Source organism: Scomber japonicus, chromosome 9, assembly GCF_027409825.1.
Source record: "Scomber japonicus isolate fScoJap1 chromosome 9, fScoJap1.pri, whole genome shotgun sequence".
Taxonomy (NCBI): domain Eukaryota; kingdom Metazoa; phylum Chordata; class Actinopteri; order Scombriformes; family Scombridae; genus Scomber; species Scomber japonicus.
In genome coordinates this window covers 28,959,305-28,983,331 of record NC_070586.1, presented here as the reverse complement: position 1 = coordinate 28,983,331, position 24,027 = coordinate 28,959,305, and the positions used below count along the sequence as shown (strand labels likewise).

The 24,027-nt window shown below is 42.7% G+C and overlaps 1 protein-coding gene across 3 annotated transcripts in view; it reads right to left on the bottom strand.

The window, feature by feature from the left end:
• Positions 1-3,122: 3,122 nt before the first annotated feature.
• lmx1bb (LIM homeobox transcription factor 1, beta b) overlaps positions 3,123-24,027 on the bottom strand; it is a 56,414-nt gene continuing 35,509 nt past the window's right edge. For all 3 annotated transcript variants that reach the window (XM_053325999.1, XM_053326000.1, XM_053326001.1), the window contains 6 exons: positions 10,273-10,505; positions 8,191-8,366; positions 7,528-7,605; positions 7,049-7,115; positions 5,480-5,641; positions 3,123-4,319 (listed from right to left, as the gene is read on the bottom strand). In XM_053325999.1, coding sequence (XP_053181974.1) covers positions 4,162-4,319; positions 5,480-5,641; positions 7,049-7,115; positions 7,528-7,605; positions 8,191-8,366; positions 10,273-10,505 — 874 coding nt within the window. In that variant the 3' untranslated portion in view covers positions 3,123-4,161. The remainder of the gene's footprint in view (positions 4,320-5,479; positions 5,642-7,048; positions 7,116-7,527; positions 7,606-8,190; positions 8,367-10,272; positions 10,506-24,027) is intronic.

Genomic DNA, 24,027 nt, shown 5'->3' with positions numbered 1-24,027 from the left:
AGCTGATTTAACATGATGAAGTGATTGTGGGATGTGCAGCCTTGTTGCTCACTTTCAGCTACTGTCTTATGTCCTGCTGTGGTTTTATGGGGCAGCTGGTGAGAATTTTGCTTTAAATTACCTCGAATAACAAATCAAGCTGCATATGTTTTTCATAGGTCGGACGGGAGAAGCTAACGGCTAAGAAAGAAAATGAATCACAAACCTCTATTTGTGTCTCAGGTGGAAAATTTCAGGATTTTGGTTATCTAATGAAAATATTGTCACTAGACTCATTTCCTATGTGGTGCCAGAACGGCAGAGGAGTAAATGTGTGAACAGTTTACTGAAGGCCAACTCTTAACTCTCCGTGAGTTTGTGTGTGTGTGTGGGTCTCCGGCTCGGGTTTCACCTTGACTGTTTTCGTATCGAGGCCACGCTTACCTCAACCTCTAAGAGTCTTCTTAGGTCGATTCACGCCCAAGTGCCAGCGAACAAGCAGTGACATAGGTTATATTCACTCATTGCCTTGAGTTTAGTGGCAAATTATAGGCATGAAGACAGGAGGTGAGAAACAAGCAGCAAAGACAAGAGGATGTAGAGGGTGGAGGTATAAAGGATCGATAAAAACTTCAGTCATGTTTGTATTACGCACCCAGAAAACGGGAGAAACTGAGATATTTTAATTAATGTGGTTGCACTCTAATTTTGTCCACTTGGGGCAGCAGAAACAAGCTGTGGACATAGCACTGGCATATCACCGCCTTTTAATGCCGCCGTTTATATGGCAAACAGTTGCTTATTTACACATCCAGCATGAATTACTATTAGCATTCATTTAGAGTTGTGTTTCTGGTCACCTGGTAAATATAATAAGTCCACTGAGTTTTTTGAGCTTTGGCTGAAAGTTCTGACCTGTAACACCACAACAAAATAAGCCAAAAGACGCTACAATGCTCCATAAATCTGAGGTCAACTGAGGTCAGAATGGGGTGATAATTGTGAGTTTGTTACTATGTCTAATCTCTCAAGTCCTCATGTGATCCATTGTTAATATAAAAATATTTATTATAGTGCCTTTAAAGCATCGGTTATTTTATGATATCAATAATGAAAGTAATCTAATAATTACACAGCTGTAGGGTTTTGGTTTAAAAAAATCATTTTTACAAAAAATACTTGATATCCTGCATGAGAATGTATGGTTTTTGAGAGTTTATTGTCACATTTCCTCCACAATGTGAACTGGAGGGGCTTCTGTCTCCTTTTCTCCACCCAAACACATCGCTGTAAGCTCACCTGGCCTGCCCTCAAAAGGGAGAGGTTTCGAATGAATTGTGCTGTCTATCCCGTGCAAACACAGTGTGTGCGTAGCAGCCTCATCCATGTTTACTGTAAATGTGAGCCTTTGTCACGTCTGTTTACCTAGTCTTTGTCATCTTTCACACTTAAATCCACATATATGACACGAGCCAAACACACACACGCATGTGCACGCACAAACGCACGCACATATAGTATTTCTTGTTTCACTTGATGTAGTTAGTTTTCGAGTATTTTCTGCTTAGCATGACTCAGGTAATGAGGAAAAGAAACAAAAATCCTTCCTGTTTGTCGGTTGACTTTGATTTGCATACTCATCCAGTCGGGTTTTAGCTTTAGATGATGTCACTGTGTGCCGCTTCCGGGGATTCTGGCCTTCTGGTGTGACAAGTGAAGATAAACTGCTGTGTACTTGCCAACAAGTCCAACACCTGGCTGTCAGATTGAAGACTTGATAGTAGAGATATATGTATATAAACCACGCATGCTTTCATCCTCTTAAAATTTGACAATTTCATGTGTTCCTTGTTCTCAGGAATAGCTGCCAACTTATTAAGCCCTGACAGAGTATGACTAAACTGAGTCATAGTACCAGGGAACATCACAAATGTTTATTTATGTGGTCACGTGATTACATACACAGTGGGTGGAAGCTTACCCAGCCACATTGAGGAGCTGTCAAAGAGATGAAGGAGCACCCAGATGGTACTTCCAAGCAACCGACAAGCCTCGAGGGTATGGGTGGGGTTCGCTCTCTAGTCATGCAGCTGTATTGGTATGTCACCTGAACTTTTCTCCGACCTCACCCTTACTACAGGTACATGTTCTTGCTTCAGCGTCCTCATTCCCCCGCAGACAAGTCATACACAGGAATGTTTTCAAAGTTTGGATGGGGTCAAACGTTGCAGACAGAGAACAGGATGTGCCCACTGTTTTGTTTTGAGTTAATGATATAAATAGTCGACAGCCATGCTAGCAGCTCTGCGAGGCTTCAGCTAAATGCTAATGTCATCATGCTGACAGACACGCTCACAATGACATATGCTGACATATAGTGTTTACTCATTTACTGTATATAAATATGCGTCTTCATGCGTCTGCCTGACATGATGCAAAAGTGAAGCCAAATATCTAGTTTCTGGGAGCGGTCATCTTGCTTGTGAGAAGTCATTTGGAGCCAAAGTCTTCACAGTTGTCAAGCCTGATGCCAGTTTGGAAGCGGCTGTCACAGCTGTCAATCATAATGTCACCTCTGTTTTTATGTTGTCAAAGAAGTAATTAAAAACAGACTTGTCAGAAAAATGAGCACTTGGGAAAAATTTATTTGAGGAGCACTTTGATTTCTTTTTGTTTGGCTCATGTCCCAACTGCTAACATTGGGGGGGGGGGGGGGGGGGGGGGGGACGACTTATGAACTAAACTGCAGCCACCCACCAGGGGGCGATCAAGATGCTTTTGGCTTCGCTTTTGAGGAGCTGTCATGACGTTCATATTTATATACAATGTGTTAACCATGCTCACTGTCTTAGTTTAGCCTAATAATTGCTTATTACTACACTAAGCATAAAATAAAGCTGAAGCTGATGAATATGCCATAGGTTTTTTCTGCAGTTGGTCATAACTCAAAGTATTGATCCCAGAAGAAAAGTCAGAATCAAGAACAAAGTTATTAGGGTTCATCTTTTTGCTACCACCCATTAATGACTAAAAGCAGTAATGTAATGAGTTGAGAGTCGAATGAAGCAGGTGATTTTTTGGCACTTGAACGGTCACCATATGAATGATCACTGAATGGCATTTATTTAATGTTATCAGGAGAAAGACATTGTTTATTCATCAAACCAGTCAACTTTGGTCAATTAGCAACTTTTAACATTTTGAGAATGCACATCTGACAATGACAACAAAAGGTTTATGGTCTGTACGAAATAAATAGCACATTGCTCATTTACAGCTTGGCTGAAGAAAAAAACAAAAAAACAAAAAAAACAAAAGGGTTAATCTTCATATTAAAAAGGCATAAAGATGAGTCGTGATAATCATGAACTCACTAATTGCTCAACAAAAAAAACACTCTCCTTTTTAAATAAAGCTTTTCAGTTTTAATATGTACCTTCAAGAGCCTGTTATAGTTAAATAAATAGAATGCTTTCCATTTTTAACATGCACATCCAATTTGCCCGGGGAAAGTATTTACACTTCACTGATCCTACTTGTCCACCAAATTCTCCGCCGTTTTTTTTTTTCTCCTCTAAACAATTCTTTCTCACCACAAACTCTCATACATACACAACTGTACAGTCACTCTTGCAGACATGCTGCACCTATTTTACTATTAACACAATATCTAAACCTATTGAAAGTGATCAAAATGCTAACGGTGAACATGGAAATCCATGTAGTGTAAAGAAGAAACAGTCCAAACACCACATCTTAACCGAGGGGAGGGATGAGGAGGGGCGAGTGGGGCTTACAAAAAGTTTTAGTTTACAATTGATCATGCACTGTATAAATTCACTGTGTTATTTGGTTTGAGAGTGTGTAATCAGTGGCTTCAATATCTACTTGTTTTCTTTACGTGAACAAAAAAAACAAAACAAAAAGAGTAATATCTCCTGTGACAGATAAGCGATCCTACTGAATAATCTCTAACAATTAACAAGTCTTCCCCAGGAATCTTCACTGTCCTACAAGTGGTTTTTGCTATCTTTGAGTAAGCTTCGCACGAGGCCAGGAGCCACTGCAAGGAGGTGTTTCTTCTTCCGTGTCCGCTTTAAGTGTAGAAACTCCTGGCCACCGTGCTTTAAGGTTTGAGATGGGCAGTTTATTCTGTGCTTGACGTTCTTCACTCTTTTTCTTTCATGATGCAAAATAAGAGTTCTGCATGGAGTAGAGGCGATCGATGGGGTTCCCCACGCGGGCCTGCATGGAGTTGACTTCCGACGACGCCATGAAGCAGTCGCTGAGGCTGGTTAAAGACGTGTCGCTGTCGATGTCATGGAATGCGGAGTCGTTACCTGTGGAGAGACAGTATATGCAGATAGCCGTCATGATCATGTGTTAGAAATGCAAGAACATCATCAGCATCTCATATTTGAGATTTATGGCAGCGTTGGGAAATTATGATTACTAATAGTCACTTTGAGTAATTGCTGTTGTGTGTCATCACAATTGTGAGAACTGTTTTGTTCGATATCATCAAAGCTCACTTTTTGCTGCCCTCGCTGGGACAATTGTGGTCTGTGAGGGAGCATGTAAACAAGGGGCATCCTCCTAAAAGATCTGGTTAATAGCAACTGTTTACGCCTTTCATAAAACCTCAACATGTTATTTCTCTGGAGGGAATAGTTAACTTTATTACACTCTGGATCATAATGATAGTGTTGCACAAAATGGGGACAGTGTTTTGAGACATATCTTTTAATGCCTTGCCAATATTGTTCTTTTCCCCAAACCAAAGGAGAGTGATGAGACTGGGGATTTGGGTTCTTACTACCGAGAAGAACTAAATGGAGGCAAATTATAAGGAAGTTATGAACTTCAGGAAATGGTCCCTCTGGGGTTTGTTGAGGACATCACTCAGAAATGTGTTATTCCAGTTACATCCTGTGGACTAAAACATGATTGACTGATTCTTTCTATCTCTCTCTCTCTCCTTTTAATGTGTTTGCATCCCCTTCTAATGTGTTTGCATTTTAATTCTTTGCCGTATCAAACAGAAATCAGAGACGAGGAGTCGTTGTTTTCTCATTCTGATGCATTAGCTCACACAGCCCTCAATCACTGTTGGGATTGCACTTTATCTGAAAGCTGTCCACACTGACCACATGATTTCACCACCGCTGGAAAACATCATCTAAGCAAGTCTCGAAAGTGGAGGCGGAGAGTTGAAACCATATTAAACCGATTTGAAAATGAACTTCAAAAAAATAATAGCTAATGGGTACGCTTGTGCTATCTCATGTGGGAGGAGAAGCTGCTCGTACTTCTCCGCGAGCAGCTTAAATCAGGGGTGGGGGTAGGGTGGGGTGGGGTGGGGTGGGGGCTGTTGCATGAACGTCCCCACACTGGGGAGCTATGAGGTTAATCAAGGGACAGGCATGTGTGTGTTTTGAGAGTGGGTGTGTGCGTGTTTTTTTTTTTTTTTTTTTTGGTAAAGTGGGAATGGGATGCTCACCATATGGGTTCATGTGGTCCCCGGGCATCTGTGGGGGGGTGAGCCCCTGTTGGAACGGGTCTGTGCTGTAACCGTTCTGATCCATGGCGACCAGCTGCTGCTGCGGTGGAGCCAGCGGTGTGAAGGAGTTCATCATCCCCTCCATCCGATTGGACATTACTTCTGTAAAGGCGATGACATCGAAAGGAAGAAATCGTTACAGTAAAGCTCAAAACGAGGATGATGACAAAAAGACGTGTTTCTAAATTGTAGATTCCTGTTTTAACCTAATAAATTGCAATCTTCACAATCTGAATCTGAGTGTCCTTTTTTTTTTTAGAGTTTACCTTTGACTGTCACAACATAAAAAACTTCATGCTGATGAAAATGAAAAGGAGTCGGGTGTTTCCGCGATAGTGATAACCTCCAAACACCGGACCAGCCTGCATGTCTCTGTTAGTACAGTAGTCTATCCTGTAACTCTGCGGCTTCTCCCACAATTCCCTTCACAAACTCTGCTCTTGGCTAACTGACTGGTGAGAGGGACACGCAGCTCTTGTGGCTTCATCACTGGAGCCCATCCCCCCCCTCTTTCCCCACCCTGCACTTTCCTTTGCAGTGGCTTTGTGCAATGACGTCTGCCGTTCACTCTGTTTTGCTTCCAAACTTCATTTCCAACTCACTTTAGATGTAAAGTGTTGTCTTGTTTACACAGATTTCTACAGTGTGATTCAGTGATTGAGTTGAGTGTATTTTTCTGCATTTTTTTCTCGGATAAACTAGAATTTGTCTACAGTACAGAAATGTTAAGAGAAAAACTAAAGCTTTTTTTTTTTTTTTTTTGATTTTCAACAATTTTACATATTGATATGGACACAACTTCTCATTTGTATCTTCTAACTGGCTTTGTGTTTTCCATACAATATATAACTGTCATAAAGACAATTTAAAATTTTAAATAATATGTGAATGAGAAAACTGTGAAATGTAGTAAATATGTGGCTTCTTAAAGACCCCCTTCACTCAAAAATGTGTTTTCCAATTGCTTCACTTGAATGTTTTTCACTGTGCAGAATGAATGATGTGCAGAGTTTGACACTAGAAGGCTGCTTTAACATTCATCTGCCAAAGGGAGAATTTTCTCTGTGCTCACCTTAAATTTAAGACGTGTTTAAGACATGTATGTATGATTTTCTGACATCACGACTAGTTTGGAGCCAATATGCAACTTACACAAGCGTGATTTGGAAACTTGAATGCATCAAGACATGAGTAGGAGACAGCTTGTGTCGAACATTTGAAAAGAAAAATATATATCATAGATTCTGGATTTTGGAGTGAGATGAAATAGTAATATCAACAATTTTGAACTAGCTAATGGAACTTTTTTGGGTAAGGGTAAGGTTTAGGGTTATATCGGATACAAATTCCAAGCAGAGTATTTTTATTTGTCTGGAAAGGATCTTTAAAATTTAAAAAATGTGAGGAAAATGTCAAATTTAGCAAATATGTAGCAATTAAACAATTCTCATCAGTAAATCTTTGAGACAATGTCCCTGGGTTGTGTGTGGGGTATGTACAGGACCGTACCTTGGCCAAGTCTCTGAGAATTCTGTTGTTCTTGTTGTTGCTGCTGTCTTCTTGCCAACTTCTTCATCTGAAACCGAGGAGTCAAAGTTGTGAGGAACTCCCAAAACTAACATGCGCTCTTTAATTTAAAAAGGATGCTCCTCGCCGTTCACCCTCGAGTGAACTGTATAAAATCTGTATCTGAGTGCACTTCATTGTCAAGTATCAAAGGTTTTCACAAGATAATAATCAGAAAAGAGGAGGGTGTAGACATTTAATGCAAGAGTGAGCTAGATTTGCAACTCCTCGCGCCATTTTTTTTTTTTGAACATTTGTGAAAGGAATGCAGTGATAAGTTTAACACACATAGTTGTGGTGATTTATTAGCTGGACTCTTTTTTTTTCTCTGTTAATCCAAGATGGAACAAGGCTGTTGTGCGCTGACACAAATCGCTCACCGACAGAACTGCTTCACCCACTGTTAAGCCGCTTAGTCTCACCTTAGCTCTCTGGTTCTGGAACCACACCTGGACCACCCGAACGCTGAGTCCTGTCTCTGCAGCCAGCGTCTCCCTCACCTGAAGACATCCAGACAACACACTTCCAGCATCACACAAGAAAACAAAACACTTCACAGCACACTGAAATACTTTGCCTTCTTTAACCTATCTGCTGTATTTCCCAGTAGGTATGTTGCCTCTTTGATTTGCTTTGATTTCAGTGAGCGCTGAATGAACGCAGTGGTCTTTTTGGACCTCTGGGTTATTGCCTCTTCAAAGCCTTGGACCTGTTTTAGGGCCAAGGCTATGGAGGCAGCTCTCCTATCTCAGTATGTCATTTGGTACAGGCGGTCTGCGTTACACCAGTCTGCCTCAGTTAACACAGAACAGAATGCTGCTCGCCACTTCAAAGCTGAGCTCGGAGGTGGGGGAGATTTTTTTAATTTGAGAAATTTATTTGTGAAACTACTGCAGGGCTCGTGGTCTGCATTTAAATCTCCATGTGTCCATTAGTGCAAATGCAGACCAGAGAATATAAAAAAAACAACAAATGGTTAAAAGATGCAGTAGTCTGATAAAACAAATGTGTATGTATGTGTATGCAATTCAGTGAATTGTTGTCTGAGTAAGTCCTCACTGTGTTACTGAAGCTTATAGACGTACCTTTCTGCAGGGTTTTGAAGACACCTCAAAGGAGGCCTTGAAGGCCCGTCTCTGTTGGGTGGTCAGGATGGTTCGCGGTCTTTTGGGCCTCCTGGGATCCTTTCCGTCATCCCCCTTCCCCTGGCCTCCTATGCCTTTCTCCGGCTTGATGTCCAACTCCTCATCGTCACTTTTCTCTGTAGAGACAGTCATTTTTCTGTATCATCAGCATGAGTTTGAACTGACTACACCCTTTTAGTCAGTGACAGTCTGCTGATAAATATATTTTCCTTTTTCTCCATTCCAGGAGATTCACACACCACAAGTGCATAATCAAAGGAGACACATGTGTTTTTAATACTTTGTTATCAATTTATTACAAAAGGAAAAGGCCACATGTACGATTAGACTTACAGAAGTCTATGACTCGTGCTTGGAGAGTGCAGTGAAATATGCACATTTGTCAGTGAACTGGACACTGTGTCACTTGTAATTTATTGTACTCAGCTTTGTCTGATTTACACTAAATCAATCTCTGATAAGACTACTACATCTCCCATGACACAACAAGAAAATGCAACTTTTGCTCTTACAATAATGACAACTCCAATATGGATGGCTTCATTTTTACTGTCAGCAGCAGGATATTACAGTTTTGCGTTGTAAAATCGGTGTAATTTTTATGCTTCTATCCCACAACGTGCCATTAAGAACAAAATAATAACTCTACCGCTATCTGTTACACAAGGAAATGTCTATTAGTTTATTTATTTAGACTCAATTCAGTTGTATCACAAACAACCACGTTATTTGAATTTTTGTACTAACTGCAGTAAAAAATATTTTTTGTGCCATAAAGCCATACAACTTTTGTCAAACTTTATGCGCAATTAATGCTAAATAAGTGAATTACACTTATTTTCATTTCTGTTTTTAATTATTTAAACCCTTATTGTTCAAGAATTGGCCTGAATGAATGTTACATGACATATGCCACTTAATATAACATTAGTAATAAGCCATCTACTCTATTTCAATATCACTTGCCACAAAGTGATTTAACATGACACAAATAATAAAATAAATAAAAATCACTGATTTTTCTTCTACATGAGGCTGAAAACAAGTGCTCCCAAATGAGAACCAGCAACGCTCTTAACGAATCCTGATGGTTCCTGGGTGTAGTAGCTGCAAGGAGAGGTACACATGATGGCCCGGTGTGTCCTATCATCTGGTTCTGATATGTATCTACATTTCTCTGCCGAAAAACTACATTTCATCCGCCACATGCCGAGGTTAACCTCTGTCCATGTCGACATTTCCACCCCCAACCCCCCATTTTGAAAATTCGGAGACGAGCAACAAAAGACATGCCTCTGCGATACGCTGAGACGCGATCGAACGAGGACGAGGAGCCGAGCAAATATTCCCACAAGTTGACAAAAGTTGACACAGGCACAGATGTATTTGACAAATTCCCCCCCGCTTTTGTGCATGTTTAAATGTGAGCCAGATGGTAGTGAACAGTGAGGCTTGGCGAGATGCCTCATTGTGTGTGGAGGCTATAGGCGAGGAACACTAGAGCTGATAAGAGTGCGAGGCGCAGGCTCTCTGTAGAAAGGCCCCAAATCCTTCTGTCACTCACCATGATACAGTGATTTAATTCTTTCCAGCACCAGAGCCTGCCCACGCACGGAGAGCCATTAATACAGGGTGGCTTGGCTTCGTCCTGTTTCCACTTCCTACTGTATCATAAACCTACGCTCCCTGCTCGAATTAGAATGCTACAAAATCAGCCAGTGAAAAGCCTGCAGATGTAGCCATGTTAGAAGTTTTTACTGCCTGGACTGCATGCAAAGACCACTTAGAAATTCTCACGTTATACATTGAACCATTTTGGAAATCAGTTCAAGACAAATTGTTTGTATTTCTCTCTGTAATATTACTAACAAGCACTAAAACCAGTTTGACTGAGTGAGGACGTTTATGTTGGCTACCAGTGTGATGGAGCAGAGCATACAGAATACAACACCCTGGTGCCATATGATGGTAGCACCACAGTGTTTGTTCTCACTTTGGCGTGAGAGGGTGCAGAGAGCTCACCTGAGTCTGAGTCATCCGGGCTGACCGAGCTGAGTAAGTCCTTCTCTCTCTCGTAGTCGACCTTGCACAGCAGCTGACCCTCCTTCAGGACAAACTCGTCGCCTTTCCTCAGCTGGCGGTCGCACACGCAGCAGCAGAAGCAGTTCAGGTGGTAGACGCACTCCAGGGCTCTCATCACAAACTCCGTGGGGGCGATCTTCTCCATGCAGCCGCTGCATTTGGTTGCAAACAACCTACGGGGAAAAAGAAAAAAAAAAGTTTTATCATAGGAGCGCTGATGATAGAAATCCAACACTTTGTGGTTGAGAGAGTCACTGTGCTTTTCTTTAGCGAGGTGTGTGGCTTTCACTGTGTCCCACCCCCCCCCCCCTGCTTCAGTTGCCCATCAAGGGGTTTTGATTAAGAGTCAAGTTGGCCGGCTGATCCTGTGGGCAGCCAAGGAGGTGACTCTTTTGGCAGTAGCTCATCTGTTAAAATTTCTAGGGTGGGCCCGGCCCCGCGTCATTCCAAGTGAGCTCACTCATGGGCACCCAAACCCCCCCACCACAGATGTTTAAATAAAAAAAAAAAAAAAAAAAAAAGAGGCCAGATCACGTTCTAGTGCAGTGATCACCAAACCCGGACGACCCCAATCAAGTCTCTGCTGCCAATTTACACATTTCTCTCATATCCACACTATTCTACATGCATCAGATACCACATCAGAGACCGTGATTAATTGCTGACTACTGGGCTGCCCTCTACTCGGTTCATATCTCATCTAACTGTCTAATATCATGCCTGTATGGCGCAACACTGTCTCTATCACCATTTACTAGACAACACCTCTATCTTCTTTTATACCCTTTCAGGAAGATGTTTGCATTGTTTTATTGGTGACTGAGAGGCATTTAATTTGTTCTCTGTTGTTCACAAGAAGCCACATTAAATGGAGCAAGAAGGCAGGGAGTGTGGTTGATCTTGTCCAGCCGTAAAGCTGGATTTATTAGCGGCCTCTTTGTTTGCCCTGGTCTGGAAGACAGCTGGCAACCGCCTATCTATTTGTGGTGAACATCTATTTCATTGTGCAAGGCAGGGAGGCAGCGAGAGGAGCAATTGACATCATCTGCTGGTTCGGGACAGGGATGAGCGATAGTGATGAATATAATGTGTAAATATGAGAGGAGGGAAACCAAAGGATGGTTTTGTTATGGTAATGCTGTTATAGGTGCTGATTGAGTACTGATACGGTGCGTGTGTATGTGTGTGTTCACACTTGTGCGCGGCACAGAGCAGCTGTATGCACGCTGGAAACAAGACAGTGCGGTTTCTGTTGTTGTCTGCGCAGCTCTCGGAAATAATTTCTCGGCTATTGCTCATCAGAGCAGCATCAGCAAAGCATAATTTTATGTTATCTTAATTACATCACCACAATTGATAGCTTATTTTGCTAGTTTCGTGATAGAGTCCATCCGTTCTAATCAAAATCACAAGCTTTGTCTGTCACAGCAAACTGTTAAACTGTAGCATCCTATTTTCATGCAGCAGCAAATCAACAAGAGATATCAGAACTGGCTCTGGCAGGGTTCATAAAATCCTTTAATCTTTCATTTATTACAATAAGTTAAGGAGATTATTATTCAACTATGGAAAAACCTTAAGGATAATCCTATGAAAAAGAAATTTCGGCCTGTTTCTCAAACAAGCAAGGTTCTCCTTCAAGTGACCTGCCAACCTGGATCTATCTTCTAAACAAACCACTGTGTTCGGTCACTGGAAAACAAAAAAAAAAGAAAGAAAAAGGGCAACAGTTTGAAAAAGAAAGGCAGAAAAAAATATTAAAAGCAGGAAATGTCGAGTCGACTCATGCCAGTAAAGATAAACTGAATATTCAGGGACTTGTTTCACGTTTTTAGAGGGATTAGCGTGTTACATGCTGGGATCAGGGAGAAGAGGTGATGAATCTGTCAAGACAAGTTCCCAGCTCTAGCTCTAATGTTCAGCTAATGATTGCCGGCTTAGGCTAAGAAAGAGAGCAAAAAGTGGAGGAAATGACTTGTTAGCGCGGTTTTGATACGTCCAGGACTCTGCATTCACCTACAACTGCTCTTTCAAATCTTCTCATCTAGATGAAAACATTCTCTTTCAGCCCTCTTTCCTTTCTTCTTTTTCCTCGCCGAGTCTAATCTTGTAAGCCATTATTTTTCTATTTCCCCTCTCTGTCACTTTGCATTATTTTTGCTGCTGTAATTCCTATTCGTCCCTTCTGGAATCTTCCTGTCCTGCTTTGTCCTCGGGTCTAATCCGGACTTTCTGCCTGTTTTCAGCCCCTGGTCCCCATTCTCAGCGGGGTTCAGATGGAATAGCCATGCATGACGCCCCTTCTATGGCAACCACACCTCCACAGGAAGGCAACGGCGACTTTTCGGATGGGCAGAGAAGGCCTTTGAGAAGCTGGCAGCAGAAGTAAATCCTTCTCTAAGGAACAAGGAGAATTAGCAGGGAGCAGTGGACTAGGGATTTAACCCTACCCCTCTCCTTTGAAAGGCACAGTCAGTCCCACTCCTGCGGCTAGCCACAATCAAACAGAGGAGGAGTGGGGAGGTGGCAGTGGGGAGAGGAGAACACAAACTCCCTGAATGACACAAGCAGTGGATTGTGGAGGAGCCTAATCCCACTTTAATACCTTTCCAAGTTCAGCTGCTAAAGAATGCTCTTTAAAACAACACCACTGTGTGAGCAGTGAAGGTTGACCAGGGGGAGGCACGCCATTCAACCTCCCCAACATTACCTGATTAGTGCTTTGAGGGCCAGGCCATCGGACCAGCTTGCCAACAGGAGACAGGATGTAAATGATGATTTTATATCTAGCAAAAAAACATATCAACTGGGACTGTTGATAACGTTAGCAAGGAAGCTCTCTGTCAGGATCTACAGGGATATTAGAGATATCAAAGCGCTGTAGCTGCGACGGGAACCTGACTTAAACTGATTTAGCTGATCATTTACCATTTTCTGCCTCTACTTGATCCCGCTGACCCGTCACACTAAGACTTGTTTCCACCTAAAGTCCACTTTCTGGGCTTGCTTGGGTAACACGACTCCCACTGTCGCAGGAGGAGGACCACCAGCGTGAAATCCACTCGTCCTCGGCCCTCGCTTTCCTCCTCCCACACCTGAGCACGCAGATCAAGGGATGAAACCCTCCCGCGTGGATCAATGGCCGCATCTCAAGCAGAGAGAACTGTCAATATTTACCCAGGGCCCTCCCCAGAACCGGACTAATAAATGAAAAAAAGAGCCCATCTCAGCACATACCTCCTTCTCCCAGAGGAATCATTACGTCCCTCCTTTTAATCCCGTGTCCACACACCTGTAATCCCTTGTCTGGTCTTTCTTGTGTTATCTACGGGTTTTGTGTTCGTCTGAGTGACAGATTATCAGACTAGGGTTAGGGTTAGGGTCAGGGTAAGCTATGGGATGCTTTTTTTTTTTTTAGAAAATGCTAAAAAAAAAATAAGAAGAGCAACACAAAAAAAGGAGCATTATGAAAAAGACACAGTCAACAGGGACCGGCAGTTATTTTGTCTGATAAACACTTCAGCTGAGCCAAGTGCAGCTGAGAGACTCTAGCCTCTCCACTGCTCTTCTTCTTCCCCCCTTTTCCAGGCACTTTGGAGAACTATGCACTCTCCCTTTGAACAGATTATAGGCAACTTAAAGTGTGACAACATCTTAAGCTCTCACCACATGTTGCCAATGATTTCCCTTCTACAGACATTACATTTAATGCTTCTGCCGCAGTGATAAGCATCAGGAGGACTGGGGCGGGATAAAAGAAACTCAGAAGAAGTAGAAGAAGAAGAAGAAGAAGAAGTAGAAGAAGAAGAAGAAGAAGAAGTAGAAGAAGAAGAAGAAGAAGAGAAAGGAGTGGGGGTGGATGGGGTGGTAGGCGGGGAGAATATGGAGCTGCTTACAGCGCTTTATAATCATGCTACATTTAGCAACACGTGCAACTGTCTCACCTACTCCCCTTTCGCTATTGAACAACCCTCGGAGAAATACCATAACAATTAAGTGAAGAATAGCCCGGGCTATTATGTCACCGCATCCCTTCAAAGACAGAGGGGATGAGGATTATCCAGGCAGCAGCTGTAAGCTATTACTTTGAAGATGGGCTCTCGTGTTTGGGCAGGCAACCTGTGGCCATGCCAATCATGTCGAGGTGAGAGACGATGGCTGTGAGGCAGGTCAGATCGGGGCCTCCGGACAGCATGTCGAGCAATCGCTCAATCGTGCACTCTTGATATTTCCTGATTTATTGGCTACATCTCAGATAGATCTTTCCTTTACAGCTTAGCAGAGCTGACCTGGAAATTGATGGTGGCAGAGAAGTTATAAGACTCGAGACTATTCTCATATCTGTCCGGTAAATATACTGCTACAGCCAGCAGCCAATTAAATAGCTTAGCATAAAGACTGGAAACAGAGCAATAACGATTCTGAAAAAATGATCCTACCAGCATTTCTAAAGCTCACTAATGATCTTCTTTATTCTGATCCAAAGTGTAAAAATGACAGCTGGTTTTATGGAGGGATTAGCAACCCACTATTTTGGGTCAACACTGCTTGCCTGGTGAACCTTTCTACACCTTTTCCCTTAGAGAAAAAATATATTTAAACTCAGATTTTAACCAAATGTCTGCACCTAATTAATAGTTCCTTCTTGTCCAAATTTTTTTCTGTTTGTTGTCTGGAAAGACAACAAACGGAGCTGTCTGAACAAGGCAGCAGAGGTCTCCATACTGTTGAACAGCCACTTTTCAGCTTCTCATGAGACACGCCTCATGTGAAAATTGGTTCTTAGCAACAGTATCAAGAGCTTCGGCTAAAGAGGAAAACATTTGATGCCCAGATGTTTTGCTACACACGGATGAACGAAGGCAAACCTTTTCAACTTCGTCTCAACATCTTGAAAATTACTTTGTTATGTTTGGTCCTGTTGTCCTCGCCATGCAGAAGAAAGTTGATGGTGACCACTGGCCTAAAAATAGCAACTTGTATTTAGCTTAATCTAGTGTCTGATTGTTTGCAGAGGAGCAGATGATAAAAGTTGATTTTAAAAGAGAGTTTTATTATAACCTGATGGGTTTGCATGTGTAAATAAAAGCCGTGAAGGCATATCCTGAAGCACTCTGAGGTTAAAACAAACTTTCAGTCTGCATGAACAATTCAGCATTAAAAAAAGTGGTACCGATAATAGTGTTGGCATAAATGATCTCAGTAGCTGACCTTGTTTTATAGTATCAGCATTTCTCTTTGGAGCATAGATTCATGGAGAGTAATGAAGCCAAATAAAAAGTGCCATCCTTCTGCTCCCAAGGGCCAGCTCCAGTCAGCTCTAAAAGCTGCTTAATCACCATCCCGTGCTTACTACATTAGCATAATAATGGCCTTTAAATTGAGGCTCTTTGTTTTTTAATTAAACTCCCAGCAGGTAAAAGTAAAACACATTAACGGGAGATGTGTACACCACTAATGGCCCAAAGGTGCCTTCTTCATCACACGGCTCTGGCCACAGGGTTCTGCTTGTTCCCTGCACTGAGCCGCAGCAGCACTGGCTGCCTGCGAGCTCACTGGGGAGGAATGAGACGAGCTGATTGCACTTGGCATAGCAAAAGATAATAGCGGAGACGTGTTCAACGTGTTAGTGTACGCACATGCACCTGCCCTACATCTCCGAGGGAGCGCACTTAGTAATAGCTGCTGAACAGGACTATGCTGCATCTGTAAAAAGACACTGGTTACAGTTAGTCTGGAGTGAAGTGCTTCCAGGATCGTCTATCCTACGAGTCGGCTAGTGTGAAAATAAATATGGCCGCTTTATTTCTATGGCAGCATGAGCTCCCATGTGCAGGAATGTGCAGCTCCTCGGACGAGTCCCCCGGCCAGACAGATATCCCAGGCATATCTGTGCATAACGCTATACTGCACAGCTGCACAAAGAAATCCTAACCCCTTAAATCGTTATTCAAATGATCTCATTCCAAGGGGGTTGTGTGTTGCACAGATTACTCAACACATGTGCATTCTAACTGACAGTGAGGGCTTAAAAACATGCAAATAGCGTGCATATATCTGTTAACAGTTTTTCGCCAATATATCATGTATGATACTTGAGGGAGATACTAGCTGGGAGATGCTGTAATTGAGATAAGAGAAATATATATGATAAAGGCTACACATGACACTGCATAGAGCCAGGACAGCGTGTCCATGCAAAGCTCCATAAGCAACAGCGGCATGCTGAGAATTGTCTTGCAGCATCAAGTGATCCACTGCTTCTTCTTCACGTGTATCTGCTAATGAGACCGCAGCAAAACAGGCTCTCTCTCTCTCTCTCTCTCTCTCTCTCTCTCTTCTCTCTCCTCTCTCCTCTCTCTCTGCGTGGAAATAATCCTCCACAACCACACAGGTAGAACAAAGCTCATGGAGTGAAAAGGACAGTGTATTGGGCTGCAGAGGAGGCTAAGTACACATCTAAATACAAGAGTAAGCAGGCAGGCACACATGATGCTGTTTGGACAGCTGGTGTTCCCGAGTATGTAAAATGAGTGCAACATTGCATTTAGGCTCAGTTTTTAGAGCTTAGAGTAAACAATACGGTCGCAGCGACAGCATCAGTGAGTAAATTATGACTGTAAAATTGTATGGGCTTTTTTTCCCCTCCTGTTTTGGCTTTTTTCCTGCATATTTTTACCTGTTCTGAAAGCAGACTTTATCCTTAAACAAATAAATTAGGGGGTTGTGAATTACAAGGCTGTTATAAACTGCTTTGCTCTGCCTTTTGTCACTCCAGTAAGCGTTTGCGAGGGCCATCACTGCTGGATATGTGACACGTTTACAACAAGGACCCTTTTAAAGCAAGATGCCAAGAACCGAACAAAGACGTCTGTATAGCTCCCATTAACAGCACCCGTTTTTATATATATTTTAAAAAATAATTCTGTTGCCGGGTGTCTGTTTTTGCGCGCCCCTTCCAAGCTAATCTGCGTGAGGCGGAGCAGAGCTCGCCATTAAGGGCTCAGCCCGCTCTTGACGAGCCACCGGCACTTGATTGCTGCTTCTGAAAAAGCTGGGAGAGCAGGGAGAGTGACGGCTACAACAAGTGTAATGGCTCTCACATGTTATAGAGCTATGGCTGACTGTAACTGCCCACAGATACTCAAAGTGCATTTTTAATTTTTTTTTTAATGTGAGTGAGTGTATGGTGGACTCACACTGCATATATCTCTTTTGGAGAAATGAAAACAATTATGATCTCATGTCCAGTCAGTCTAATAACAATTAGTTCTCAAATACTGGATTAAATCATGAAGTGAAAAAGCAGAGGGAACCCCAACCAACACTAAGATACTTTACTTTCTTTATAGTAAGAAAATAAATGGACTCATCTTACAGATTCAGCGCTGGAATGGTTAAAAAACAACATTTGGATTGGAGGGCTTTATAATTACTATTGACCCAGAGGTTCTGGGCCTAAGAAATAAAACAAACAGTAATATGAGGTGTTCTAAAGCACAACTCTGCAAATATGCAAAGACAGGGTCTGGTGGAGAGCATCACGCTTTGGCTTCTTTTCTCCGCTCCTAATCTGTGGGCCTACACAATATTAAGACGGCTTTGGAGCCACTTGTGACCCAGCTGTGCACTAATGAAAAATTCCACAGCTCTGTGCAGAGGCCAATGGAGCTTGACCCCTTTCCACCCTGAACCAAGCAATGTCCATCTTGAGAAGTTTACCAGGGCTGAAAGATACTGGATTAATAGGTAGCAATGGAGAAAGAGACAATCTGGGAAACACTGAAAAAAAAGCCTGTGTGTTTCCCCCCCTTTTCTCTTCCTCCAATCTTTAGTATATTGGTGTGCGGTAAAGTGTTTGCCCAGGTTTTAATGAGCACAGATGATCTGGAGATCATTGTGATGGAGGCTGGTTGTATGAGGGGGCTCTGTTTACTTAACAGAGATTCAGTCTAAGCCCAAAATTAGTTTGGTGGGGGGAAGAGAATGTGAGGCAACCAGGAATTAGACGTTGTTCACAAGATCCGGATTCATCTGTTTGTGATCCTGCTGCCCTTGATTCTCTGTCTCTGTGTCTTAACCAAGACAAAAGTTAGCTCTATAGAAGCAAGATATCAAAAGAGCACCGAGCATGGTGAAGTCTGCTGACGGCAGAGCTCACAGTTACTCTACAGTATAATGTACACACCATGTTAACTACTCACATAAATCAACAAGCAACTGTAGTTTTTACAAGGATGTATATGTTTTGGTCTTGTCTAGCCTTTCGTTTCCTTTACCTCTTTTTTTCTTGGCATTTATTTGTCCAAAATGAAAACATAGTTTAAAGAACACCCGGATAAGCCACCCACTCATCTCCTGTAGATGCTAACATTCAGCCACACAAACACATAGCCACGCAGATTACATCTACAATATGGAAATAGAAACGAATAGAAGAGGAAAAAAAAGAGGTAGAAAGGGAAATAGACAAAAAGTACAATGTCAAGGGTGGGGAAGAAATTAAAAAAAAAGGACAAATGAACATCACAATATTCTGTATCGTATTTCGGAGGCTTTTTACAGGAGGTACAGTAACAGGTAAAATTAGGCAAGGTTGAGGTTGAAGCTGGTGCTGCCTAAAAGACTGTGGTGAGATGAATGAATTAAACAGGATCAATACTGAGCATTCTACCCGAGGCAGACTTCACCAAAAGTCAACTTAAATTCTCATCGGAATGAATAATATACAATAATAATCAGTCACTTCAGCAGCATCCAAATGATCTGCTCTCTCAAACTGCCACATAGTTTAATAAGACAAGTCCACCTATAAAATCCTATAGGGAACTGGACTACAGAGCTAATGGTGGGGTGTGAGGGTGGGGTGAGAGAAAAAGAAAAAAAAGGGCAAAGTAAATGAAAAATAAACATTGTTATTGAAAGACAAGATGCTTTAAGACCCGGGGGCCAGGGATTAACATTCAGATTAGCATTCAAATAATATATTTGAATTTCTGATCAGCAATCCTCTTCAAAGAGCTAAATCCCAAGATTAGCAGGTGTTATGCTAAAAAGCTGTGTTTTTTTTTTCTTCTCTTTTTTGTCATGTCGGAACGTAGCTACACTAGCCAAACAAATATGTCTTTGAGTGTGAAGGGCTGGCATGGATGTATGGCTGTAACCATGGCGACTGAATGGTAGTTAGGAGCCTTGGAGAGGGGTGCAGTGTTGGAATGTGTCAAACAGACAGAGGGGCGCACACACACCGCAGAGCAAACCAAAAACCTGCTGTTTCACTAAAGACCATCAGCTACATTATTGAGACCACCAACAAATTCCAGGGATCTCTTGAGGTCGCGAGGGAAAGAAAGGTCATTTTGCATCATCATTATTATTTTTTTTAATCCATTCTTTCCCCCTATTGGTTTGATTTAAGAGTGTCCGCTTGGCCAAGAGAGTCAAACATAAAAGTGATGAATTTATACTGGAAGAATAGAACAAATGATGTAAAGCTTCACTCAAGAATCATGCTGGGTTCACCAAAATGCCAAGTGCTAAACACTTAATCTTCACTCAGTTACTCCTCACCGTAAGAAATGGGGGTAGAAAAGGTTTTTAAAAAAAAGAAAAAAAGAATAAAGAAGCAGGTTAAAGATTACCAGAAGTTCTCAGGAAAGCTACAGATGTAATGTTGTTGTATAATTCACACAGTCTTCAAATTTGGTTTCCCCTTCGAATGGTCACGCATACTCACAGATTCAAGAGCTACTCATGGTTATATTTGAAATATGTTGCATAAAATTGTGTTGTTGTACTCTAACAGTTTGCTGCGGTGCACAGCATCAATTTTTCTGTTCCTAATTTATCATTGTTATCTACGATAAACATTCCACAGGAGGTACAAACAACCCTTAAAGAACAATAAATGAATTGTCTGCCTTTCTGATGCGTGCTCAAACCTGCATTGTGTATGTGCATGTTTGTGTGTTCAATCTTGAAAGGGAAATTCTCTCTCCGTCGCAGCGGCTAATGTTACTGTGAAACTATTTTGTTCATGTCTTAAAGTATTCGAGCATGCATTTTGCCTCGGGAGGTCTGGCAGAGGACTTGTCTGATGCCCTTACTGCTCTTTCTCTCTACTTTCTTCGGTCTTTCCCACACACGCACACAAAAGCGCACCGAGCATTTCTCTGTCATGTGGTTGGCGGAGTGTAAAATCTCATCTCTCCAGCTGGAAGGGAACAGGTTCGACAAAATTCCCTTTTCTCCACGTGGAGCCTTCAAGGCACAGAATGGAATGGCAAAAGCATGGCACGGCACGCCTGGCCTCTCCGCAAACCAACCGACGGTGGATCTGCATGGCCCTGCGGCGCTTACCTCGAGTCAACTCGCTAGTCTGACCCGAGCCTCTTAGTGACTGCATTATGACCCCTAACAGAGCACTGACGGGGTTTGTTTTCCCTTTTGCTCGAGCTGAGGACTCAATAAATTGACATTGTATTGTACTGAAGCGAGCAGATACAGGTGCCTCTGCTCGCATGATTTATACATATGAGGCCCGGTTAAACGGCTCGATATGAATTCTCAAGAGAGCGCGATGTAGCAGCAGCTGTAGTTATGCATATTTAACTGTGAACAAGGACAATCTCGCCGGTGCCCCCGCCAACTCATTGTACACATGATTTGGCCGATATGGATCCTTATTTGTCTTCAGATGCGATGACAATGTCTCCCGCCGCAGTGACACCCGTGTTCAGCCCTCTCAGCAAGGAAAAAGGTTTGTATTCAGCCACCAATTTTACACTCTCTTTAGGTCCAGGAGTGTCTTTGTGTGCTGGGGAGCAACCCATTCTCTCTGGCTGTCTGAAAAAAGCAGCTGTTTCTATAACGCTGTGGCAGCACTTTATGCTGCAGAATGATAAATGAAGGGGAAGAGGCAGAGCTGAGCTGCAGCTGAAACACACACACAAGCAGAGACAATGGCATAGGAGGGTCTGTGCATTACATGGATATGCTGTTTCTTTGCCTCGCTGTTGCTTACACACACACTCACACTCTCTCCCTCTCTCTTTCTCCCTCCCACTCTGCAGGTTAGACTCCTGGAGCTCACCCATAGCCAGAGGTTATGAGAGCGTGTTGAAGCAGGGGGGGGCTAACAGACTGACACGTCCCACCAGTCCCTGTGCACACCCAGGGGAATGAGAGGTTGCTGCGGTCGCTGTCCCACCGGGACCTGTCGCTCCTGTGTCCTCGGGGCAGTCTTCTTCCCTTTCTGCCACCAACCTAATGACAGAGCCCCGAGGCTTCATCACTTCACCCACCCCCCTTCACTCCCTCCCTCCCCCCAGCTTCACGCTGCTCTCTCCCCGTTGTCCTATCCAGGTGCCTGTCAGAGGGGTGTCTACTCCTCGACTGGTGTAGCCGTCCACATAAAGGCCCCCCTCCCACCGTGCCTCCTCCCCATGGCCCCAGGCTCAGCCTTTCATTTTGAAGTGGCGCGGGCCAGCACCGCCACAGCCTGGGCCCTCGGCCTGCAGCCTGCTCCATTGTTTGGCCTCAGAGAAAGACTATTATTTCAACTCAATTTACTGTGAGTAAACACTGAGTGATAAGGCCCCCTGTCCTATCCCTCACACACACGCTTCTCTGATCCCTCCCTCCCTGACCGTGGGCTGTAATATACACTGCCAACAAATCACTGCTCTCAGACCATTGCTATCACCGGCTTTAGAATGGAGCTTACTAATTCACTTTCCAACACAGATCAGAGGACAGGCCTCATGTGTTTCAGAATATGGCTCCACCACCAAGTGGCATTTAAAAGGACTTGTGGCCCTATGGTGGACTGTTATAAATTTTATGCAACAGCATTCTCACATCTTTACCATACTGCCCACACATCTAAACCAGCGATAATCAGATATTAATAGGCAAAGATTTAACCTGCGAAACAGCGCTGCAATAGTTTACTGAAATTAAGGATTCTAATCAGTTTTTGGCATCAGCAATATCAATGAATGGCTCATCCGCTGATGGAGACCAGCTCCGAATAATCGCTATTGGAGCTTTTTGTGTTTCCGTGACAATGGAGGCAGTGTGACTAGTGACACACAGCAGCAGGAATCAGACGCTGCGAGGCATGTAGTTAACAGTATTGAGACTTGCATGCAGCCAAAGCAGAGGACATGACTGAAGTAAAAATTTCACAGATAAATGTGTCAGCCAAATGATGATTCTAGGGCATTTTGCCAGTGTGTGAAACTAAAAAAGAATAAAATAAAATAAAATAAAACAAACCCGAATACAATTCCGTTTGTTCTGTTCTTCATTGTTTCACCACAGAAAAAGCCCTCGACCCCTCTTCTGTGTGAGGAACTGTACTATGTCTTAATTATAGGGAATTATCAGCCAGCTTTAAATAGCAGTCGTTTGCACTGTCTCCGCCTTATGTGGCTAATATAATTATTTGGAGCCTACTTTATCTTAGGCAGAAAGAGGCTGACACAGTAGCACAAACTAATGTGATAAAAGCTTAGCATATCACGGCTTGATTTGCAGATTTTAAAGGTAAGTGTTTATGACAAGGTAATAATGCCTCATGCAAAAGGCTGGTCTGTAAATTGGTTAGTTAGGGCATGATGGATGAGGGGGAGCCTAACCTTATTTCCAATAGAGCCTCTTGATTTCTAGAGCTGAGGATAATGAATTTGATTTAATTAGACCATCCCTCATCTAATTAAGAGTGGGAGAAATCTGACCCTGAGTGTAGTCTTAAAACAGGCAATGCTTAGAACCATATGGGCATATCTACACAAAGACTTCAAATTAGCCATTTTGAAAGAAAGGAACGCTCCATTACAAAGTCGTCACATTTGCCATGATTTATCTATCCCATCCTTCATAAAATAAGTACAAAAAACTTAATCAATTAAAAAAAAAAGATTATTATGTGTGAAATAAAAACAAACAAGCAACCCCATTAAGAATAGAGTTGAGAAAATGGGACTAGGGATTAGACAACAGCTATAAAGGTCCAATTAAAGTAGTGATTCATCATCAGATTATTAATGAAGCTTGTGAGGGTCCTCTACAGTATTGGTAATGGGCTGGTTGGCCTATCTCCTCCTAAACCCTCTGGGTAGACCTGCTCCTTACACTGCCAAGGTAATCTCTTTAAAGGCCAAGGAGATCCAGAGCGCCTGCCCCCAAAGGCACCGGCGTTGCTCCCACTGCCTGCTCCTCTGCACTTCACCTCACAGGCTTGACAACTCTCATTATGGCTCCAACTTTTCTAGGCTTCACCTTGGAGGAAAAAAAAACTCTCTCAACTTTATCATTCTGACAGCCCCGGGTGTTGTATTTGTCATCCTCTGACTAACTGGACGTGCTCGCTAAGAGCCGGGGATCTGAGGAGAAATGATGTAAAGTCTGCCTTGTCCAGAGCTAGATATCCGAAGCCGGCTCCGATTCGCTTCGGGCTCTGGCGATGTCCGTGGTTGTGGGCGTGTACAATATCTAAATCAGCAGTTATTATATATTATCGCTTATGCTAGAAAAGATTCCAATACTTATTGACAGACCATCTCCTAGTGCCCCTTGTAAGCTGATGAACCAGCTCACATTACACAACCAGTAGATGCTTAGGTAGCCAACACACTGCAGATCCAATTACCTGTAAAACACACTTCAGTTTATCTCACTCCCAGTCATTAT